General features: G+C 49.4%; 1 protein-coding gene across 2 annotated transcripts in view; it reads left to right on the top strand.

Moving 5' to 3' along the window:
- The first annotated feature begins 3,643 nt into the window (after positions 1–3,643).
- Hm13 (histocompatibility minor 13) overlaps positions 3,644–21,166 on the top strand; it is a 38,050-nt gene continuing 20,527 nt past the window's right edge. Inside the window, exons 1-3 of one of the 2 annotated variants that reach the window (XM_006985491.4) lie at positions 3,644–3,994; positions 12,125–12,223; positions 16,444–16,526. In XM_006985491.4, the coding sequence (XP_006985553.1) occupies positions 3,812–3,994; positions 12,125–12,223; positions 16,444–16,526 (365 nt within the window). In that variant the 5' untranslated portion in view covers positions 3,644–3,811. The remainder of the gene's footprint in view (positions 3,995–12,124; positions 12,224–16,443; positions 16,527–21,166) is intronic. The other variant, XM_006985490.4, reaches the window with a different exon arrangement.

The raw sequence follows: 21,166 nt of genomic DNA on the forward strand, positions 1-21,166 counted from the left end.
AGCTAATCTCAGAAGGAAGTGTCTCTGGAGGGAGGAGTCTGCAGGACATACACAGCAGGAGAAGAGAGCTACAGTGGACATTTTCGGCACAAACTGTCAACATTCACATTCAGACCCAAGGAAGGGTTTGTCGTCTCTCTGTGCCTCCACCGGGAAAGGCCTTGCCGTTCCCGTGGGGCATTGGGGTCCTTACCATGGCTGTGTCCATGGCGAACAACACACACTCACTCTGGGCTTCACTCACTCTCTCCACTGAAGGCATGTATGAAACTTGTGGAAGAGTTAATAAAAAATATTATATATTTTAAAAACTTGGGGCTAGGGATATAGCTCAATTGCAAACGTTTTTTATCTGACATGCACTGAATAAAGCTGGATCTGGTTGCCCGTGCCTGCAATTCAGCACTCCAGAGGTGGCAGCAGAGGACCAGAAGCTCAGAATCATCCTCAGCCCAGGTGACATAAGATCATATCAACAAATAAAAATTAAAAAAAAATCTTGAGTACATCTGTACTGCACACAAACTAGGAACCAATACAAGATGCTCTGAGGGGCAGAGACAGTTGTGTTGTGTTGTGTTGTGTTGTGTTGTGTTGTGTTGTGTTGTGTGACAGGATCTCACTATACAGCCCTGGCTGTCCTGAAACCCACTATGTAGACCAGGCTGGCCTCGAACTCACAGAGAACTGCCTGTGTCTGCCTCTCAAGTGCTGGGATAAAAGGCGTGCGCCACCGCTCCTGGTTTCAGAGACAATTTTATTGTTTCTTTTATATCCTTCCTGTGACACTGCTGGCTCCACAGTGCTGGAGGGAGAACATGCAAGGCCGTAGACTGAAAAGCAGCCCGAAGGAACAGTAGATTCGTCCGTTGGTACACAAATATTCGTTTGTGGACTTAGCAGATAGAACAGCAAGTATTTGTGTAGGACTTTATAGGCATCCAGCCTGGTCTCACATGGATTAAGGCTACCGGGTTATCTGGGGTCTTAATGAATGCTCTACCTGCAAGGTGTACCAAGACAATCAAGTACACCATCCCTGAGGAAGGAGTAGGCTATCTATAGACAGGGAGCACTTCTCTGTCTTCATGGGAGCCACCTGGAGAAGATACTCCTGGAGAAAGTGCTCCTGGAGATGGAACACCTAGAGACAGTAGCCTGCACCTTCATAGAGCCCGAGTTTCTGCATTTCTCAGGCTCTGACTGAAGTCAGTACAACTCACCTGGGGACCCCACCTTGAGCCCCGGGGCCCTAGCAACCATGATACCTTATCACACAGGAGAATCCACCTTGATACAGAAGTGCTGTGTTTAATTCTTGTAACCCATAACCAATTCTTTTATTTGATCTGTTTCTTGGAGAGTCACATTTCTTGAAGCTCCAACTTCAGGGTATCCCACACCCTCTTCTAGCTCATAGTACACCCAAGTACATGCAGCATACAGACACACACATAAACACATAGATAGAAATTTTAATAAAAATTTGAATTCAATTGTTAAAGAGATCCATCAAACTTTACATTATACCATTGCATCATGTGGTCGTTTGAATGAAAATGGCCCCATAGGCTCAGGGGAGGTGGCACTGTTGGGAGGTGTGGCCTTGTTGGAGGAAGTGTGTCACTGGGGGAGGGCTTTGAAGTCTCAGAAGCTCAAACCAGGCCTAGTGGCTCACTGTTGCTGTTGCCTGCCGATCCAGATGCAGGACTCCCAGCTGCTTCTTCAGCATGTCTCCCGGCATGCCACCATGCTTCCGCCATGATGATGATAATGGACTAAACCTCTGAAACTATACGTCAGCCCCAGTTAAATGTTTTCTCTTGTAAGAGTTGCTGTGGTCATGGTGTCTCTTCACAGCAATAAAACCCTAACAATACACAACACTTTCTGAGAAATGAAAGAGATTAAATTTAATAAGACTGAATCTTGTGTTTGCTTGTTTGAGACAGAGTCTTACGAGGTAGCCCTTGCTGGCCTGGAACTCTCTGTGTAGACCAGGCTGGCCTCAGACTTGGAGAGATTTGGCTGGCTTTGCCCCTGGAATGCTGGGATTAAAGGCATGTGCCACCAAACCTAACTAAGATTGATTTTTTTTTATTTTTTAGATTTATTTATTTTACATGCATGACTGTTTTGCCTGCACATATGTATTATGCCATGTGCATGCTTGGTGCCAGAGGAGGTTAGAAGTGGTCATTGGAGCCCCTGGAAGTGGGCTTGTATATGTAAGAAGACACTGTGTGGGTGCTGAGAACCAGTTCCTGCCCTCTAAGAACTAACTGCTCTTACCTCCAGGCCATCAGGCCAGCCACAAGACTGAATATTTATTTATTTATTTATTTATTTATTTATTTATTTATTTATTTATTTATTTATTTATTTATTTATTTATTTATTTTTTAAATTACACTCATCACTCATGATATTCATTACTTACACTCATGACATCTGAATTTTTAAAGAGGGGGAGGGTTGTTGTTGTTTTGGCTTTGTTTGTTTGTTTGCTTAAGATAAGGTCTCACTATGTAGCCTTGGCTGACCTTAATTTCACAGATATACCTGCCTCTGTCTCTGAGTGCTGGGATTAAAGTCGTGTACCACCATGCCTGGCTTCCAAGATTGAGTTATTTAACGTGCATAAACTAACTGCTTTTTAAAGCAGACAAGGAATGACAACATGGCACCATTCTGGTCAGCAAATGTCCATAAAAATGGCATCAGTATAAAGATGTAAGTAAGCCTCAGAGATAGGAGATGAGTAATTAGAACATGATGTGATGATATGATTTTAGCAAGAACAAGAACCCTAGAAATGGATAAAATAAGCAACATATTAATTGAACTGAGTATTAAAGTGTGTAACCATAATTTTATAAACTCTCCAGGTCTATAACCAGTTGCTTTTGAAAATACTACATTTTAGTCTAATTGGCTTTTTCAGTTAAGTGCCAAGTCAACAAGCCAACTGAACAAACACATCTTCCAATTATGAGGAGAGCCACAGTGTTTATAAACTGTATGAGGTTACGGAGTGGTAGGGTTGTTATTGCCTGGCACATAATAAGCAATTAGTACATTTGCAAACCTTTTATACGCCTTCCCTATTTTGCTTTATTTTCCTCTAATTTATCCACATTAACGTGATTTAGAACTCATACCTATATGCTGACATCTTTACATTTTAAAGCTATTCTAAAAGATACATTTTAGATTTCATAATTTATTTTGTTCATTTTACTCTCTTTCTGTCTTCCCCTCCCAGCTCCTATGCACTAAGATGCGAGCTTCATGAGTGCAAGGACAAATTTTTGCTTGTTCTCTTCAGTGTCCTCAGACCCTACGACAGTGACTAGAAGATAAGTGGGACATCCCAATAAATATTTAAGGCACACATGGACAGTTGAGTATCGAATGAATGTGTGCATCCTTCTTGGCTGAAGGCTGAGGATTTGTGGCGAGCAGGACAGCCTGGTACTGAAGAAATACCTGGGACTAAGGAATGGGTCCTCAAGTCTCAGGATGGATGACAGCCATAATGGTCCAGAGCGCTTTTGTGGGTCGGCCCCCAAGTTGCTTAGCAACAAGCCTCCCCTCCCTTCACCGCCACTAGAGGGCGATAGGGCGGCGGGGAGGAGGAGGGGGTAGCGTGAACGCGCGCGCGTTCACTGCGGGGCGCGGAAAGGCGAGGAGGCACGTCACTTCCTGTTTCTTTAGGGGAACGTGGCTTTTCCCCGCAGTACCTCGCCTTCCATCTGCGTTCGTGCTGCGGCGGCCGGAGCTGGAGTCGGAGCCCGAGCGCAGCCTCGCCATGGATTCGGCCCTCAGCGACCCGCACAACGGCAGCGCCGAGGCCAGCAGCCCTACCAACGTCTCGACGCGGCCGCCCTCCACGCCCGAGGGCATCGCGCTGGCCTACGGCAGCCTCCTGCTCATGGCGCTGCTGCCCATCTTCTTCGGCGCCCTGCGCTCAGTGCGCTGCGCCCGCGGCAAGGTAGGGTCAGGGCGAGAGTGGGCGCCTTCCACCCCCATCCCGGCCACAGCCCCCACGAACCTGTCCCTGCAGACCCGATAGCTGGCCCCTTTCTCCCGCGTCACGCACCCACCCACCCGGGCGGGCATCGATCACCATTCCCTCCGCCTGAGTCCACATCTGTGGCTGGCCTTTGGTGTCCCCGAATCTGGCCACTCCCCAAAGCGGGGATTAGCATTGTCCTCAGACAGCGGCTTCGCCGACAGACCCCGCCATATCCCCTCCCCCAGACCCTGTGCTTCATGCTACAGCTGCGAACGCTGTCGGCCCGACCTCAGACACAAAGGCAGGCATTGACTTCGCTGAGCCTGCCGGGCCCAGCCAGACCAGCCCCACCTGATGCTATGGCTAACCAGCAGCCAGGTGTTTGCTCCTCACCTCGATCGATCACCCCATCCGTGGCTTGGGTCAGCCCTAGTGTGTTCCTTACAGGTATGGCTCTGAAAGGCACCATCTTTTGTCATCCTTCTGCTAGGAGCCATGCCTGGCCACACCCACAGTTGATTGTAGCATCCATATCCATCCCTAGACCCTGATTTCTGTCGCTCGGGAATCACTGCGGCGTGTGTGCCCGACTGGAACCCCTTGATCAGACCCTTCTCCCTGCCTTAAAAACAAAACCCAGGGGCGGGGAGGTGGCGCAGCGGTTAAAAGCGCTTGCCGCCAAGCCTGATGACTTGAGGTCAATCCCAGACACGAAAATGGTGGAGGGAGAAAACCGTCTCCTGCATGTTATTTTCTGACCTCGTCACACTCGCACTAAGTAAATGTTAAAAAAAAAATAAATAAATAAAATAGAAGCCTGGCGTGATGGCACACATTTGTAAGCCTAGCACTCAGGGAGCTGAGGCAGGAGAATCAAAAATTCTAGGATAGCTTGGCTATAGAGGGAGACCCAGTTGCCAGGGGAAAAAAGGGGTGTGGGGTGGGGGTGGGGATTAGAGCGCCAGCCCAGCTGCTCGTCTTTTGTTCACTGTTTGGAACCAGTGCCGGCCATCCAGCTCTTTGGAATGTGGCACCTTGGTTCTCCCCAGGTTTAGATTTCTTCTTTGATTTCTTCTCCCTACTTAGCACCCAGCCTTGGATCTATCCAAACTAAAGCCCAGATGCTGATTGCAGGGTAGCCTTTCTCCCCAGGTCCCATTAAAACCAAATCCCTTTGCAAATTGAGTCTGCCTTCTGAATAATAGCCACTGTTGAACTGTTTGAGACTGGGGCAGACCCTGCCTTTGGCCTTCCATGACGTTTGTCTCATTTGATGTCCAGGGGGACTCCAGAACCTTCCACCTCCCTCCCTCCCAAATCTCCCTGCCCTCTATTAAGCCTCTACAGCCCATTGAAACCAACAGTTTCTCCCTTCCTGGCATCCCGTCTTCAACAGCCTCAGAGTGTACAGTTCCTCACTGTTCCTCCCCCCTCCCCCCCATGGAACCTGAAGGTGGCCTGGAGAGGAAGCTGCCCTACTCAGAGAGGGCAGGCCCACAGGGCAGCTGGCACTTTTGAAACTGCTTCAGTTCAGATTCTGAAAACACCGCCTTTCTGCCCAAGTTCAGGAAACCTACTGCTGGCTCTTTCTGGGCAGATGCAGAGAGAGCACTCAGACTGACCCATTTTCTTTGTTCCTCTGCCTCTTCTAAGCAGATTTCAGGTGTCCTTAGCCTCTCCCAGTCTGGTCAGGCAGATACCTGGTGCCAAGGCAAGTTCTGGAACACAGAATAGGACAAAAGATGGAGGACAACATGGCGTGGTGGTGTGTGTGTGTTGGGGTGGGGGGGGGGATTGGGCAGCATGGCGCGAGGCTGAGCAGCCGCTAGACTGAGTGGTTTTCCTTGTCGCCTTCTGCACATGAACCACTCTTTGCAGAAAATACCTTCCAGGCGCCAGTGTTTCTCAAATTTAAGCTGTTACCGGGGAATGCCGCATAGATGGGAGATGGGTAGGTCAGAGCTTTGTTTCCAGGGAGTCTAGGAAGATAGGCGAGGCATAACGAGGTCTGGGATTGAAATGTAGCGAGGGCTGGGGTGGGCTAGAGAGAGGCGGAGCAGGCAGGCGTCCTGACTGGGTGAGATGTACAGTTCCAGCCAGGAGAGGGCATTCTAAGCTGGGGAAAGCAAGAACGGTAACAAAGCAGGAAGGCACTTCGGCGTAGCGAAGCAGAGGGTGTGGATAGAAGAAAGGGGGCCATACTTTCTATCTGTTCTGAGCATTGTCCACAGAGAGGCCTTCTTAGAAGATGAAAACCACTACAGGGTTCGCCTGTTCTTTAGAGGCTTCCTGGTCTCAGTAACCAGGATGCTCTGAGCTTATGGAACCTTTACCTGCCTTGACGCTCACAGTGCTGAGCAGCAGGCAAAGCCAGTTAGTTTATCAGGTCCGTTTGAAAAAAGACCTGAGGGCCAAAGAATGAAGATCTTTCTGCTCTGCCATTCAAGAATGAACCGGGTGGGTCCAGTTCTAGAAGATGGGGGTGCCATCCTTGAGACAGGTGCCCCTGAAGACACACAAGGAGTGTTTTGACCTGCGATAGGATGAGCCAAATGACTCCTTTGTCTACCTTGCTCATCTGACAGGAGGGAAGAATTGGAGTGAGGACCCAGGCAGGAGCTTGGCACTGCCAGCTGATATTTGATACCAGGGCCTGCTGAGAGGGAGAGAGCATTCGAGGACAGTTCCCCTGGGGCCACAGTGTCCACAAGAGGCAGAGCAGATCGTAAAACCCTAAGCAAAAGAAGGTGAGATGGGCAGGGATGTTTGGGAAGAGTCACAGCAGGGGTGTCAGAGACCTGTGTCCCCAGAGGGAGTGAATTCCAGCCAAGCAGGAGCTGACTGCTGGGTAGGTTCTTTGAACTTTCACCTAGAGCACAGAGGGACCTCTTAGCCAACAGCGCTGGGCATCTGTTGTCAAGTCCTGGGCTGGGTGCCAGGAGTGCTGGGCTAAGACACGGAATGGATGATCAGCCAAGGTCTCCTGGAAGAGGCAACAGGTATCTTTGCACACACGAGTGAGAATTCAGCAGGCTAAGACCGGGGAGCAGTGAGAAGTATAACAGGAGCCCAGGAGAGGGACTTGAGTGCCGGGCCAGGATGCTTGGGGAACATACACCCTTTCTGAGGAAAAGAATCCTGAAGGTAATGTAACACTTCAGATGTGTAAAATTCAAGCAGCTGTAGAGCATAAGAAAAGCTGCTTCAGAACCGCTTGGATGTGGCACTCCTAATCTAACCCAGGGCCTCACACATGCTAAGTACATTCTCTACCACCAACCTATATCCCCAGCTTGCCTTCTAGAACATTTTCTGTGTGCATACCCATATATGCTTGCTTTTGTATGTACGCACAGGTAGGTCTGTTATGGAAGCAATTGTTCAGTACATGCTGCTCGGCAGCTTGTTTTTATTTAGCAGTGTGAATTAGTCATTTTCTGCTTTCCAGCTGCCTCAGCCTTTTTGTAGTGAAATAGGTCCCTGGTACACAATGCAAAAGGCCCACAGGTACACCGTGAAAGCCTCCCACCCCAGCTGCCTCTGCCAGCAGCAGCTCCTGTTGCCTGGGTCTCGTTTACCCATCCATAGAAATGTTCCTTTGGACACCCCAGTGCGCTGGTGTGTCTGGAAGGGTCCTTTTCGGGAGAATGGGGAGGAGGGTGGGTTTTGTTTTTGTTTTTATGAGGCTGAATGCAGCCAGTTGCTCTGGCTGGCCTTGGTAGTCACTAGGTAGCTCAGCATGGCCTCTAACCGAGCACTCTTCTGCCTCAGCTCCCGAGGTGCTGGAACTACAGTTTGTTCAGGGCACCAGTTCTGAAAGGGCAGAACTTGAACTCTCAGCAAATGCAGATTCACAGTCGAAATTCCAGGTGGGCCCAGAAGAGTGTTTTGCACGTCCTCCTGGTGATTCTAGTGCACCCTCAAAATTGGAGAGCCGCTAATCTAGAGGCCTCCACAATTGGCTGTAGTCCTTAACCACTACAAACCATGATGAAATCAGTATCCTTACACATTTATTGTTTCATAATTTGTTTGTAGGGCAAGTTTCTTGAAATTGGCTTACTGAGTCAAAGACTGCCTGAATCTCCATCCTTAGGTTTTACAAAAGGGTCTGCTGTAGAGGTTGTGGCAAGTCCTCTGGCATGGGTTGGGTCTTTGCTGTTAGAGGGCCACATAGTCTACTCCGGGGGTCTTGACGAAACTCCGGGCAGGTGTAGGCTTTAGAGAGAGCGCTCTGTCAGGTAGAAGGAGAGACACAGGGGCTGGTACAGTTCGGGGAGGCCCCCTTGGCCGGGGGATGGTGGGGCAAAGATGAGGAGAAGATAAGTTCAGGACATGGCCAGGAGGCAGAACGGTGGCAAAGGGGGTGAGTACAGGAGACCCCAGGGCCTTAGTCTGGGGAGACAACAATACGTGTCCCAGGAATCCCAGGCTATCTCTGGGGTGTGGTCAGGAAGCAGTCCTTCCAGGGCTCTGGCTGTGCCAGTGGCTTGAAGCTGGGCATCTGGCTCCCTCTGCTGCTTTGGCTTCCACCCTGATATCTGAATACCCAGGATACTGAAAGCTAAATTTATTTCAGCCATTTGTGAAACTTTCTTCCGATTCTCTAATTCTCTTCATGTTTGGCTTAAAAACCCAAACCAAATTGGCAGTAAATCCTAATGAAGTTGTAGTAATTTTTATAACTACAAAGATGAACTATTCAGCCTGGCGGTGGTACCACACGCCTTTAATCTCAGCACTCAGGAGGCAAGAGGCAGGTAGATCTTGAGTTGGAGGCCAGCCTGGTCTACAGAGTGAGTTCCAGGACAGCCAGAGCTACACAGAGAAGCCCTGTCTTGTGTTGGGGGTGGGGTGGTTTGAACTGTTCCTCATCTTCAGGATTTGTGTCTTGGGAAGGCCACCAGGCTCCAGCATCATCAGTTCCAACAGGATTCTCCAGGGAGGGGAGGTGGAAGACAGCTAGTAGTAACACGGAGCCAGGCTGCCCGGGTTCGATCCCACTCACCATCTGTGTTACACCGAGCAAGATCCTCCTCTAAGGCTCGTTTCCTCATACGTCAAAAGTGCCTGCTGGGAGCAGGGGCTGTGCACACGGCTCCTGGGGCCCCGCCTGGCACATCGAGAGGGCTCCGTAAATATTCGCCTTCTGTTATTACCAGTCAGATCGCAAGGTTCCCACTCTGACTCAACACTGCAGCGGGAGATATTTATAACCGTCACCCACAGAGGAGACCAGATTCCTCTGTTGGAAGCATCTGTCCAACCTTGGTTTGTCATCGAATAACGTGAAGCCTCTTCCTGCCCTGGGATTGGGCTGAACTGAAAGGAATTTGTGGAAATGAGCCACAGCACTGGTTTGATGGGAAGCCACAAAGTCCTGAATGTGCTTTCGAGTCCCAAGCCTCCCTCCCTGTGCAGGCTGCCTGAGAACCGCTCCACTGTGTACACAGAGCAGACGCCTCCACACAGTTGCCCTTTATCGGGCCTCTGCTGCATTCCAGACCCTGGGTCTGGCTTTCAAGGCTTTAAGTTGCATCTGCTCTAGCCACCTGTGACACTTACTTCCCTTCAGAAATAGTGTCGGCTTACCCGTGATTCCCGCAATAGTGGTAGAAATAGCACCGAGACCAGTACTGACTCCAGGCTCTATGCTAAGTACTTCGTTGCAGAGACTGGAGTCCCAGTTTTGCAGTCAGGGAAATGAAGGCTCTGAGATGGGAAAATAAATCACTATCCCAAATGCAGCTGGGAGGCTGCTGGGCCTGGCCCCAGCACACGCTCTAACCATTGGGCATGCATGTCCGGTCTCAGCATGCACGTCCATGCTGCCTCACATGACTGTCGTTGTAACAGTCTGTTTAAGCTGTCAGATTGTAGCCCACTGGGGACCCACTGAGGTTGGAGCCGTCTGGTTAATGCTGTACCCACACTGCCGCTGCACAGGAAATGCATTCAACATGTGGAGCTGCACAGAGGCGGGGTGACACTGGCCAAGTGTCCCTGCTCTGCTGCCAAAAGCAGAAGCCAGGGGCTGGCCGAGGAGAGAAGGAAGGAAACTGGGCCTCCCTGTCAGAGTTGCCCACATTTCTCCCCCTTCCTGGCAAACTGGAGAGATTGGTGGAGGGGTGAGTGGCCTGCCATGCCGTCTGGGGCAGCAGCCCCTCAGCCCTGCCTTGAGGGGAGCTGTTAAGGACCTTTGCATTCACCTACAAGATCACAGTGGCCTTTTTTTAAATGCCCCTGATGTATCCTAGTCTCCAGCCTCTTAACTGCACTCCTCCCCCATTTTGAGGTAAGTGAAGCTACAGATTGTCACCCTGTTTGACAGAGGGTGAACAGACTTAACAATGACTGTCTGTAGGGAAGATCCTCAGACTTGGGGTTATTTGGCCAAAGAATATGTGCAGTAAGGTTTTGACGTATATCACAATTATTTCTACAGGAAGACCTGTTGGCCTTCACTTGTCCCGTGGCTCATCAGCTCGGTGTCTTACAGGCATGGATTCTTGCCATTCCGGTAGATGAGAAATGGAATCCTGATGTTCTTTCATTTGAGCTTGTAGAATGACAGGCTGGGAATCTTGGAAGCAGAGTGCTGGCCTAACTGTGTGGGGCTCTGGACTTAAACCCCAGTACCACACAAAGAACTTGACAAAGAATGAGACTTGGAGCTGAGAATGTGACTCAGTGGGCAGAGCACTTGTTCAGCAAGATCAAGGACGAGAGTTCAGATCCCACCACTGGGATAAATGCTGGGTGGGTGTGGCAGTTCACCTGTAATCCCGGCACTTAGAAGACAGGGACAGGAGCCCTCAAACAAGCGATTAGACAGACTATCCAAATTGAAGTACTATGGGTTCAAGTGAGAGGCCCTGTCTGTATAAAAGGGGTACACGTACACACCATAGGTGTGTGCTCTGTGTGTCATTGGGCATGTGTAAACTTCATGCATCCCATCCAAAAGGCTGCCCAGGTTTCTATACATTTAAGTGGATGGGGCACACATACTAGACGCCTCCCGTACCTGGTGATGGTTTCACAGGCTTGCTGCCTACCTCCTGTCTCCTTGCCCTTCTACGGTCTTGTACTTTAAGGCACAAGAACTTCTCAGATTCAGAATCTTCCTCTCCAGAGAGCTGCCCTCTTAGCATGCCTTTTCCTGATGATTTTGATGAGCCAAATTATTGGTGTGCCTCCACAGCCGCTTGAGGTCCTGTCTCCCAGGGATGTAGACGCCTCTTCACAAGATGGATGTCGTGATAGTGAAGTTCCGGGTGCTGTGATGAGACAGTGCTGCCCTGGAGAGATTTTTCCTTTGGCATGAGTAGGAGTCTAGTCTGGCATTGCTAGGACTTTGGGTAGCTGTGATATAAAATGGGGGAGCCAAGCCGTGCACACCTGCAATCCCAGCCTCTCAGGAGGCGGAAGTAGGTTGAGTGGCAGGGTCCGTGGGCATCCATCTCTAAAGAAAACAGGGCTGAGGAGTAGACCTATCTCTGGGAGAAGTCAGAAGGGTTTCCCAGCAGGGATGCTAGCTGGGTTCCTAAAGACAATGAGGATTTGGGGATTTGGTTTGATTTGGTTTTTGAGACCATGGTTCTGACTATGTGGACCAGACTGGCCTTGAATTCACAGAAAATCCCCTGCCTCTGCTTCCTGAGTGCTAGGATTAAAGGTGCACCACCACTTCCATGTTGAAAGTTTTTTAGTACAAATTTAAACCAGGATTGTACTAACGCTAACGAAGTTTCATTGAAGACTTCGACTCAAATTCTAAAAAACTAATTTAGTCCTTATGCTACATTATCACCCCATTTTCAGTTTCTTCCCATATTTACAATACTGAAATGCTTTTGTTTTATATTCAGTTCGTTTTTGTGTAAATATTTATCCTTTGTCAGCTCCTTACCATATTTTTGCTAATTATAACATCTGTCATTATAAACCTCTGTGGTAGAGGGAATAACATTAGCAAAAGCCTTGAGACAAGGAATGAGATGCCAAGTGGGCCAGCATGGCGGGGGCAGGAGATGACTGTTGAAGCCTGGTGTTCCGGCGGCCTGTCGCCAGGGTGGCTCAGCCTCACATGCCTTCTCTTTGTAGAGCTCGTCGGACATGCCGGAAACCATCACCAGCCGAGATGCCGCCCGCTTCCCCATCATCGCCAGCTGCACTCTCTTGGGGCTCTACCTCTTCTTCAAAGTAAGTCCTTGGCTGCCTGGATAACTTGATTTTATGAATGGCCATTTATAGAAAACAGCAGGAAGAACAGTAATTCAGCCCTAAGTCCCCAGCCAGAGCCTGTTGGTATTTATTCCCCGTTCCCACCAGTCAGCCCTTTTTCTCCGTGTAGCTTTGTGTTCCGCTGCTACCAGTTCTGCTTCCTTGGGTTGCTTGTGCTGGTCTGGAATGTAGTTTCTGTTGCAGACGTACCTCTACCATGCCAGTCACCTTTATTGATTTATTGAGGTTGATTTTCCCAATAGAAGTTGAGCGGGCTCAATGTTGAAAACTTGGAAAACAGAAAAAGTAAAAAGGGAGAAGGTGGCAGCCATCCAAAACTCAGCTTCACAGACACTCCAGTTCCCATTCGGAGCTGTGTCTTCCATGGCCACCCTGGGCATGCTCTCTCCATAGCTGCGGCCCCACGGTGTAGCCTCTCTGTAGCTTCCATTTCCCACTGAAAATGTCATGAGCATTTTCGCATGTAGCTAAATGCTCCTTAAACCTGTTGCCCGTGTACGTGTTCTTCTGTGTGTACTGCTTTCTGGGTGTGGCAGTAACATGTACCAGATGGTTAACATTACACACAAGAGTCTGTTGGGAGGAGAGCAGTAGATCTCACAATGAGCAATCGGTGTCCCCATTCATGGGGCTCCCTTCAGGCTTTTGGTAAGCATGCCTCGACATCAGAAGGAAAGCATTCAAATAAACTCTTGGTATTTTTTAACTAATGTATCACAAGTACTTACTTCCTTTCCTATTTGTTGAAACTTAGTCAAGAATAGCTTTAATTTGCAATTGCAAAGTACATTTAAATGATGAATATTTTTTCAAGGCTGGGAGTGTAGCTAGGTCATTGAATGCTTGCCTAGCATGTACAAGGCCCTGGATTCCATTATTAACGCAGTAACGAAATGTGCATGCGTGTGTACATGTACATGCATACTTCAATCTAAGGAAAGGTACAAACAAGTTAGACCTGCTCCTGTAGTTTCTTGAGAATCTGTAATGATGGACCTAGATTTGTGTTAAATGTTTGGGGGGTAGAAGAGTGTGGGAGTTGCCTGTATCAACACAGTCATGTCTTCCTGATGGTTTCACACACCCTGAGGGTGTTTTAGGTATGCCCAGTACTGGGGTATCATAGCAGTGCTGCTATGAATTTGTTCGTTCCACAGCGTAGCACAAACTACTTTGGTACACAAGTCTGTGCAGGAAAACAGGGTCTCCATTTACAGTTGGACACACAGTGCCGAATTCCGTAGCGGAAGTCGTAGTGATGGCGGAAGTGGGGTTGCTGAGAACCAGACCCAAGGCCTTAGGCGTGCAAGCACATTTTTGTACCATTGAGCTGGACCCTCACCCCAGGTAGCATCAAGAGTCAAGTAAAAGCTCCAATTTTAATTTCTTTTCCTTTTTCCTGGACCTCACATGGAAGCTGATCTGTCAGGGGTACTGGTTTGGAGCACGCTCTGCTCAGAGCCCTGTCTTCTTGATTCTCCTTTGCCCCCAGTGCCCACCTCCATGCTCCCCTCCGTTACCCTCTCCACCAGAGGACTAGCTCCAAGGTTCCTCCGGTGTGTCTGAGAGTTGAACTGTCGCAGGCAGCGATGTGCACGGGACTCCCTTGGCACCCCGCAGTCCTGTGCTGTCATCCAGTCTCCTGCCTCACTGCTGCCCTGCACGGCCTCTGATCCGGCTGCTGCTGCTGCTGTCTGAGTCTCTTATGCTGAGTGTGTGAATTCACACCCAGCCCCTTGCCTCCAAACTGTCCTCTCACATTTTTAATGTTTAGTTTAATTCTTTAATTTTTTTTTAGATTTATTTATTATGTATACAGCGTTCTGTCTGCATATACACCTGCAGGCCAGAAGAGGGCACCAGATCTCTTTATGGATGCCTGTGAGCCATCATGTGGTTGCTGGGAATTGAACTCAGGACCTCTGGAAGAACAGCCAATGCTCTTAACCTCTGAGCCATCTCTCCAGCCCTAATGTTTATAATTTCTTTAGGCCAGTTGCCCCCCAAAACAACAAAGGGTGTGAATTCTGTCTAAAGTTTTGCACTGCTCAGTCTGTTCTCTCTGGGCAGTGGACCTGGCACAGCTGTGGGACAGTGTGGCCACCAATCTCTGCAAGAGCTCTAGCCTGACGGCAGTGTGATTTGTGTAACTAGAGAAGGCCCACCTCGGTGGCACTTAGCCCTTTCCTCCTTTCTAGCCACCTATGTTCCTCATAGACAGGCTCTAGGCAGACCAGGGGACCAGGTGCCACCAAGCAGTAAGGCTGCTCCCTGTAGGGAAAAAGGGCCAACCAAAGAAACCCACCCTGGTCCCGAAACCAGAGCTCTGTCCTATGGCAGCTCCAGGTTTAGCCTGACTTCCTGGCGAATCAGATACCTTTCCCTCCAGAGCTGTAACAGCCGCACTCGCTGCTGTGAGTTCCTCCTGTGCTCTCATAGCTGTGACTTAGCAGCATCCAGGTGTGCACATGAAATCACCTAAAGTCTTTGATTGTGTATTCCACTGATCCCAGCACAGACCCTTGCCCGTGGGCCTCCCTTGCCCCCTCCCTGGAGGACCCATGAGTAGAAGTCCTTTCTTCTCGTGCACCTTTCTGAGGAACTTCCCATCTTTCTTGGCCACCAGCTGCGTTGTAAATGGGAAGTGAGTTCCCATTACCTGACACTGGTTTGCTGGCTGTTCAGTCTTTCTGAATTTAGGCCTCGTGCATCGAGTATGGAGTTGTGTCTGACAAAAGGCACCGACTCAGGCCATTGTCAGCTCCTCCTGCTGGAGCCCATGTCACACACACCCACTCACACCCAGCTCCTCTGCACATCCTGCCGGTCCAGGACAGACTGGACTCGGCTGGCTTGTGTAGGACCCTCTCTCCCTGGGCACTCTGCCGCCTCTTCTTGCTCTATACGCACAGCAGCAGTAGGATCATCTCGGGCCCTCAAATCATGCCACAGCCCTGCCTGCAGCCCTCCAGTCATGCCTGGTGAATCTCAAATCTGTCATGGCACTCCCCTGGCTCCCAGCATCCTCTGAGATTCTTTCTCTCTTAGCAGCATATGAACTCTGAAGTTGCCTTATTCCTCGTTGCATGGCTAGTATTTGGCTCCATGCCCTGCACATAGCAGGCAGTCAGGAAATGCAGCCAAATTGCCAGGCAGAGGTCAGACAGGTCCCTGAATAAAGCTGCTCAGGGCTGAGAGCTGATGAAAGAGGAGTTGGAGTAACCTAGGTAAGGGGAAAAGACATCTCAGCAACCCAAGAACACACACCCAGGCTGCCTGGGAAGGGGAGGGAGGCTGCAGAGTGTGACACGCGGTGTGTGAACGGGGCAGAGTGATCTACAGTCCATCAGGAAGGCCTACAAGGCTTTCCCACTGGGGAACAGCTGCAGCAAACAGTGAAACAGCGGCAAGGCTTGAAGTGGGGGACCGACGCGATCGGCCTGGCGTTTAAACAGATAACTGTAGAGTCGTACTCAAGCGGCGTGGTCCCTGTGCCCCCAAAAAGCACGTGCTGCCTCCCAGTTAAGAGTCAGCACAGTGACTGGTGGAGCAGAGGCTGCGGCAGGTTACAGATTGAGCACAGCCTTCCCAAGTTCTGGAAAGACGATGGACGATTGGCTTTGTAGCATTGCGACAGAATCTTTCAGCTGACGGGGATAAGATGGGGAAGTAGCCGGCAGGGCCTGGTGTCCCGACTCTGAGCTGCCGTCACAGGCATGAAGAGGCAAGGGTTGAGTCGAAGAGTGGGTCAGGGTACCCAGAGATCTTGTAACTAGCATGCTTTGGGGCTTGGGGGCCACTCTGAAGGGGCTCCTGGATTTTTGAGCAGGGAGAAAGAAACAAATTCTTGCTTCTGAAACTGCCCTTGGGTTTGATTGCAGACCCCTCCCCTGTGCCCTCAGGACTTCGTGTAAGACCCTGGGCACACATAGTAATTGCCCTTCTCCAAATGACGGAATCACATATGTAAACATCTAGACTCCGTTGTGGGTAGAGTCCATCTGGGTGGGACCTGAGGTACTGCCCTTCCCCCTAGCTGTGAGAATGGAAGCCTGGAGTCAAAAGAGATTCTTGCTGACTGGCCCTGACTCCAGAGGGGTAGAATGAGACCAACCTCCAGGAGATGGGTCCTGGCTTCTGACAACCCTGACTTGTTTCTTTTTGTATTTCTTCCTCAGATATTCTCCCAGGAGTACATCAACCTCTTGCTGTCCATGTATTTCTTCGTGCTGGGGATCCTGGCCCTGTCCCACACCATCAGGTCAGAAGGCATCTCCCGACAACATTTGAAGCCACTTTCTCAGGAACCAGTGCAGGGTCTTGGATAGGAACATGATCTTTTGTGTCAGTCCAAGCCAGGTTTAAATCCAAGGGATTCTTCCCCTGTGTCATATTGTACATGACCTGGGATGGGAACTGGGATCTTTCTGGGCCACAGTGTCCTTACAGGGACTTACAGGGCTAGCCAGTTCTGGGGGCTCTCGGCACTCAGGAGGCTGAGGCAAGCTCCAGGCATCTTGGAGAGGGAGAGCCCAGTCAGAGTGTCAAAGGGTCATCACGGTGCTGAGATGGATCACCCTAGCGCCACTTGCCAAGCACTAGGCTCAGCTCTTCATGGGACACACTCCTAACAGTAGAGGGTGGGATGCAGACTCTGAATTTGACTGCCTGGCCTTAAGTCCAGCCTCTACACTACAAGTTAACCTCTGGCTTCAGTGTCCTCAAGGGTGTATTAAAAAAAAAAAAAGGAATGCCCTTCATGTAGAAAATGGGTCGTAGTCAGTAGGTACAACTGTCACCTTCGTTAGGACGGCTATGATCGCCTGTGTCAACTTGCTAGACACCTTGGCTAGCCAGCTCTTGCTGTTGACCCCAGGTTACAGTCAGAGAAGCTGAAGTTAGAGTAAGACGTTCGATAGGATCACACAGCAAACAGCCAAACCGGGATCAAAGCCCAGGTCTGGACACAGGCCATTCTGCTCAGAGCCGGTCACTCGCATCAGGACATCAGGCATAAAGGATTTAGGACAGTGTCATAGGAACAAGGGGCTAGTGGCCACCTTCACTCTGCAGGGCTAGCCTGCACACTTATCTCTTGGCATCATTTCACATTCACCATCTTACCCTCTAGTATGGACAGCAAAACTAGCCCAGCACGCTTCTGCCTGCCTCTTTGCAGTAGTCTACAGATAGACTGAGGAATGGCCAGGAAGAATTGCCCAGAGAAAGGAACTCAGCTTGCACTCAGGTTTGGAAGATAGGTATCCTGGGAGAGGTGTAAGGAGAGAGGTGCCTTCCAGAGCATTCAGAGGTAGACAGTAGAATCTGCCCCAGAGGTCGTGAATGCCAAGGACAGTGAGGCTTATTCCTCTCCACACACTGGCGGGAAGGTGGCAGTCAGAGTGTGGTCTCAGAAGGCAGCCTCAACCCCTCGAAGTATCAGCTTTCCCTATAGACAGTACAGAACCTCTAACAGGGACAGGAAGCATCAGATGGGCTGCCGTCTCCAGGCACACAGTGGGCTTAGGGCTGGCCCGGTGTTACAGACCTGGGACTTTGGCTATAGGCTTTATACGAAACCCAGCACTGTCTTTACCTGCAAAATCTTATTCTAGCTGAGTTGAAAATACCATGGCCCAGCTCAGAGAACCTGAATAACTTGGACCTAGTAAGAATAATAGCAGGTCCAGCACTCATGAGGACCTAAGGCAAGGACAGGAGCCATCATTTTTAAATTCTGGGTCTCCTTTTCCATGCTGATGACTCCTCCAAGTCTAGTCAGTTCCACCCCAGTGTCTCCAAGAGGTTTGAGATCCCCAGTTCTTCCACAGCCTAGCTTCACCACACAGAACATCTACTTTGAAAGCAATATTTAGGCCATATGCTTGGGCGCTGATTATTTCACAGCGTCCCAGCAGCCCGGCATCTAACTACCCACAAACTGTTGTGGTCCCAATGTCTCAGATTAACCAGTTGTCTCTCTAACCTCTAACCAAGTCGTACATTTTAGTGATAGATTTTATCAACAGAAAAAAAAAAAAAAAAACACGCAATTGCCTGGGCGTATAGCTTAGTGGTAGAGCACTTGCCTAGTAAGGGTAAGGCCCAGGGTTTGAACCTGGCACCAAAATAAGCAAAAGTCAGCCGTTAACCTCATGGGAAGCCAGGTGGTACCCCACGCCTTTAATCCCAGCACTCAGGAAGCAGAGGCAGGCAAATCCCCGAGTTCGAGGTCAGTCTGATCTACATAGTTACACATTAGCCAGGGCTACACTGAGAGACTGTCTCCAAAAAAAAAAGGACACACAGGCTAGTTTGGTGGCTCACGCCTCTAATCCCAGCACTTGGGAGGTAGAGGCAGGAGGACAGGAGTTCAAGGTCATCCTTAGCTATACAGCTACTTCAAGACCAGTTTGAGTTATATGAAATAGTGTCTCAAAATAACAAATAAATGGTGCATGGTAAAATTTGTCAGCTAGAGACTGGTTTTTGTTTTTTTCATGTTGGGTGTTGGACTTGGAGCCTTGTACTTCCCTAGGCAGTCTCTTCTACCCAGCCATAGCCCACCCCTAGTTTTGCTTTTTTCTCTTTCTTCTGGTGTTAGGAATTGAACCCAGGGACTCCCATATGCTAGTCAAGTGGTCTAGCACTAAGCCACATTCCCCACAATCATTTTCACATAAAATTCAGAGCAACAGTAATCTGCTCTGGCACCCATGTAAAGGTCCCAGGAACCTGGCAGGATGAGGCAGTTGGGTCATGAGTTCAAGACCAGCCTGGGCTACAAAAACTGCCAATGAATGAAGCTATAAAGTTGTCATGAGAAAGAGCAAAACACAACAAAAGCAATTTTATTACAAGGAGGGGATTAATTTAGTCACGGGGTTTTTTAGTGTTGATCCAAATATTAAACTGACACTCACTGGAGTTGTATTTTCTCAAGTCTTTCGGTTAAGAATGCTACAGTGTTAAGAGTTTCCACAGGCTGTTTATATCCACGAGGCAGACCTTCCTCTGGATCTGTACAATAAGGCCTGAAGGTATGAGATAAGGAAGTCCACCAGGATTCATGGCTGATAAAAGCAGAGGGTTTGATCCCAGGTCTGTCTGACTCCAGGGCTAGAATTCTTGATTGCTTTGGCAGAAGTTGAGGGGAAGGGAGAACGTGGAGAGAACAGTCTCCTCTTCACAGATCTCTAAAATGCCTGCTAAAGGCTGTACTAGCCATATCCCAGGCCATGCTGGCCTTGGCTGCAGTTCTCTGAACCCTCCACCTCTGCTGCTATCCACTGCCTACCTCAAACTGCTCAGAACAGACCACAGCTCGTAGTACTGCGGGCAGGCAGGGGTCACAGCCCGCCTTCACCTAATACAGTCACCAAGACTCCAACCCAGCCAGATTCCACATTCTGCCCAGGCAGCCTTAGCCTGTTTTATCCCCTGTGGCTGAGCTCCTGCCCACAGTAAAAGTGCATTCCGAGTTGGCTGGCAAACATCCACCACTGTGTCCATCATGCATGGAAAATGATGGGACAACAGGGCCCCGCCCTCGAGTTCAGACTGACCAGTTGCATCACAGAGGTCATCCTTTGTGTGTGTTAGGCAGCAGGCCCTTTTTCTCAGTGCTTGCCTGTGATCCCAGCTGTTTAGAGGGTCAAAAATTGGAGGCCAACCTGGGTAACTTAGTGAGACTATCTTAAAATAAGGGCTGGATCTGTAGCTCAGTGGTGTGGATCAGATGCAGAAATCAGTCCAGATATTTAACACTTGAAGTGGAAGCTGCAGTTGAACTTGTCAGACACCAAGCATTAGCTTAATCCTCTTAATCCTGTGAGAGCCTCAGACTTGGTGTGTTATCCCTATAATTCCAGCACTCGGGAGGCAGAAACAGGAGGATGATTGCAAGTTTAAGGCCAACTTGAGCTGTAGAGTGAGACCCTATCTTTGAACAAACAGTGATTCTCTGAGAAAGGTATTGTAATGTCCAGATACAGAAAGAGTTGCAAGGAGCAGCTAAGTAACTTCCCCAAGATCACACCTCTAAGAAGTGGCAGACATAAGACTTGAACCTAGGAAGCGTATCTCAAGTCTGTTATGCTGATTAAGATGCAGAACGTCCAGCTGCTAAGAGGCTAGGCTGGGTGAATGCTTCAGCTTGAGCTGCTCTCTGCCTCTCTCTGTACTTGGCACTATGGCCTCACCCTCCCAAAAGAGATTCAGCAAACTGAGCTTCCAGCCTCGGCCATCTTGGCTGCTTCTGCCTTCCATCTCTTCAGAGCTCTTCCATGAATGCCCAATCCAGATTCCAGCCATGCCATTCACCATCAGTTACATCACACAGCCTGAGGATACAAGGGATCAGTTGTTTGACAAGTGGGGAAACTGAGGCCCAGAGATAGTTCTTAAATTCATATTCTCCAAGCCACCAGAATTTCAAAACAGACATCTCGCATCACTGCCTTATCCATTGTGACCTAAATGTTTCCAGGCCTACCTTGCTTTACTTCTTGGTAGTTAGGAAACCATTCTGGGATATCTTCTATGACCTTTGTTCACAGTTCTTAAACATCTTTAATACAGGCCAGCACTGAGCTGAGCATCTTTCCTGCCTTATTTTATCTTCACACACCTCTTTGAGATAGGCCATATGCTTATCCTCACACACAGGTAAGGAGACCAAAGCCCAAGGAGGCTGCCAGAAATGTGGCCCCCACAAGACTGTGGGGACTAGTAACCACTCTATAGTACTTTCACACTCATAACCAAGAGACCTTGGTTTGCTAATCTTGCTCTAACATAGTCTGGGAAAGAACATGTCTGTGTACCTTGCCTGGCCAGGAGCATGCTGGATAACAATGTTTTTAAAGCTATGCTGGTCCTAAGCAACAGAGACCTCATAGT

The sequence above is a fragment of the Peromyscus maniculatus genome, chromosome 4 (genome assembly GCF_049852395.1).
Source record: "Peromyscus maniculatus bairdii isolate BWxNUB_F1_BW_parent chromosome 4, HU_Pman_BW_mat_3.1, whole genome shotgun sequence".
Lineage (NCBI taxonomy): Eukaryota > Metazoa > Chordata > Mammalia > Rodentia > Cricetidae > Peromyscus > Peromyscus maniculatus.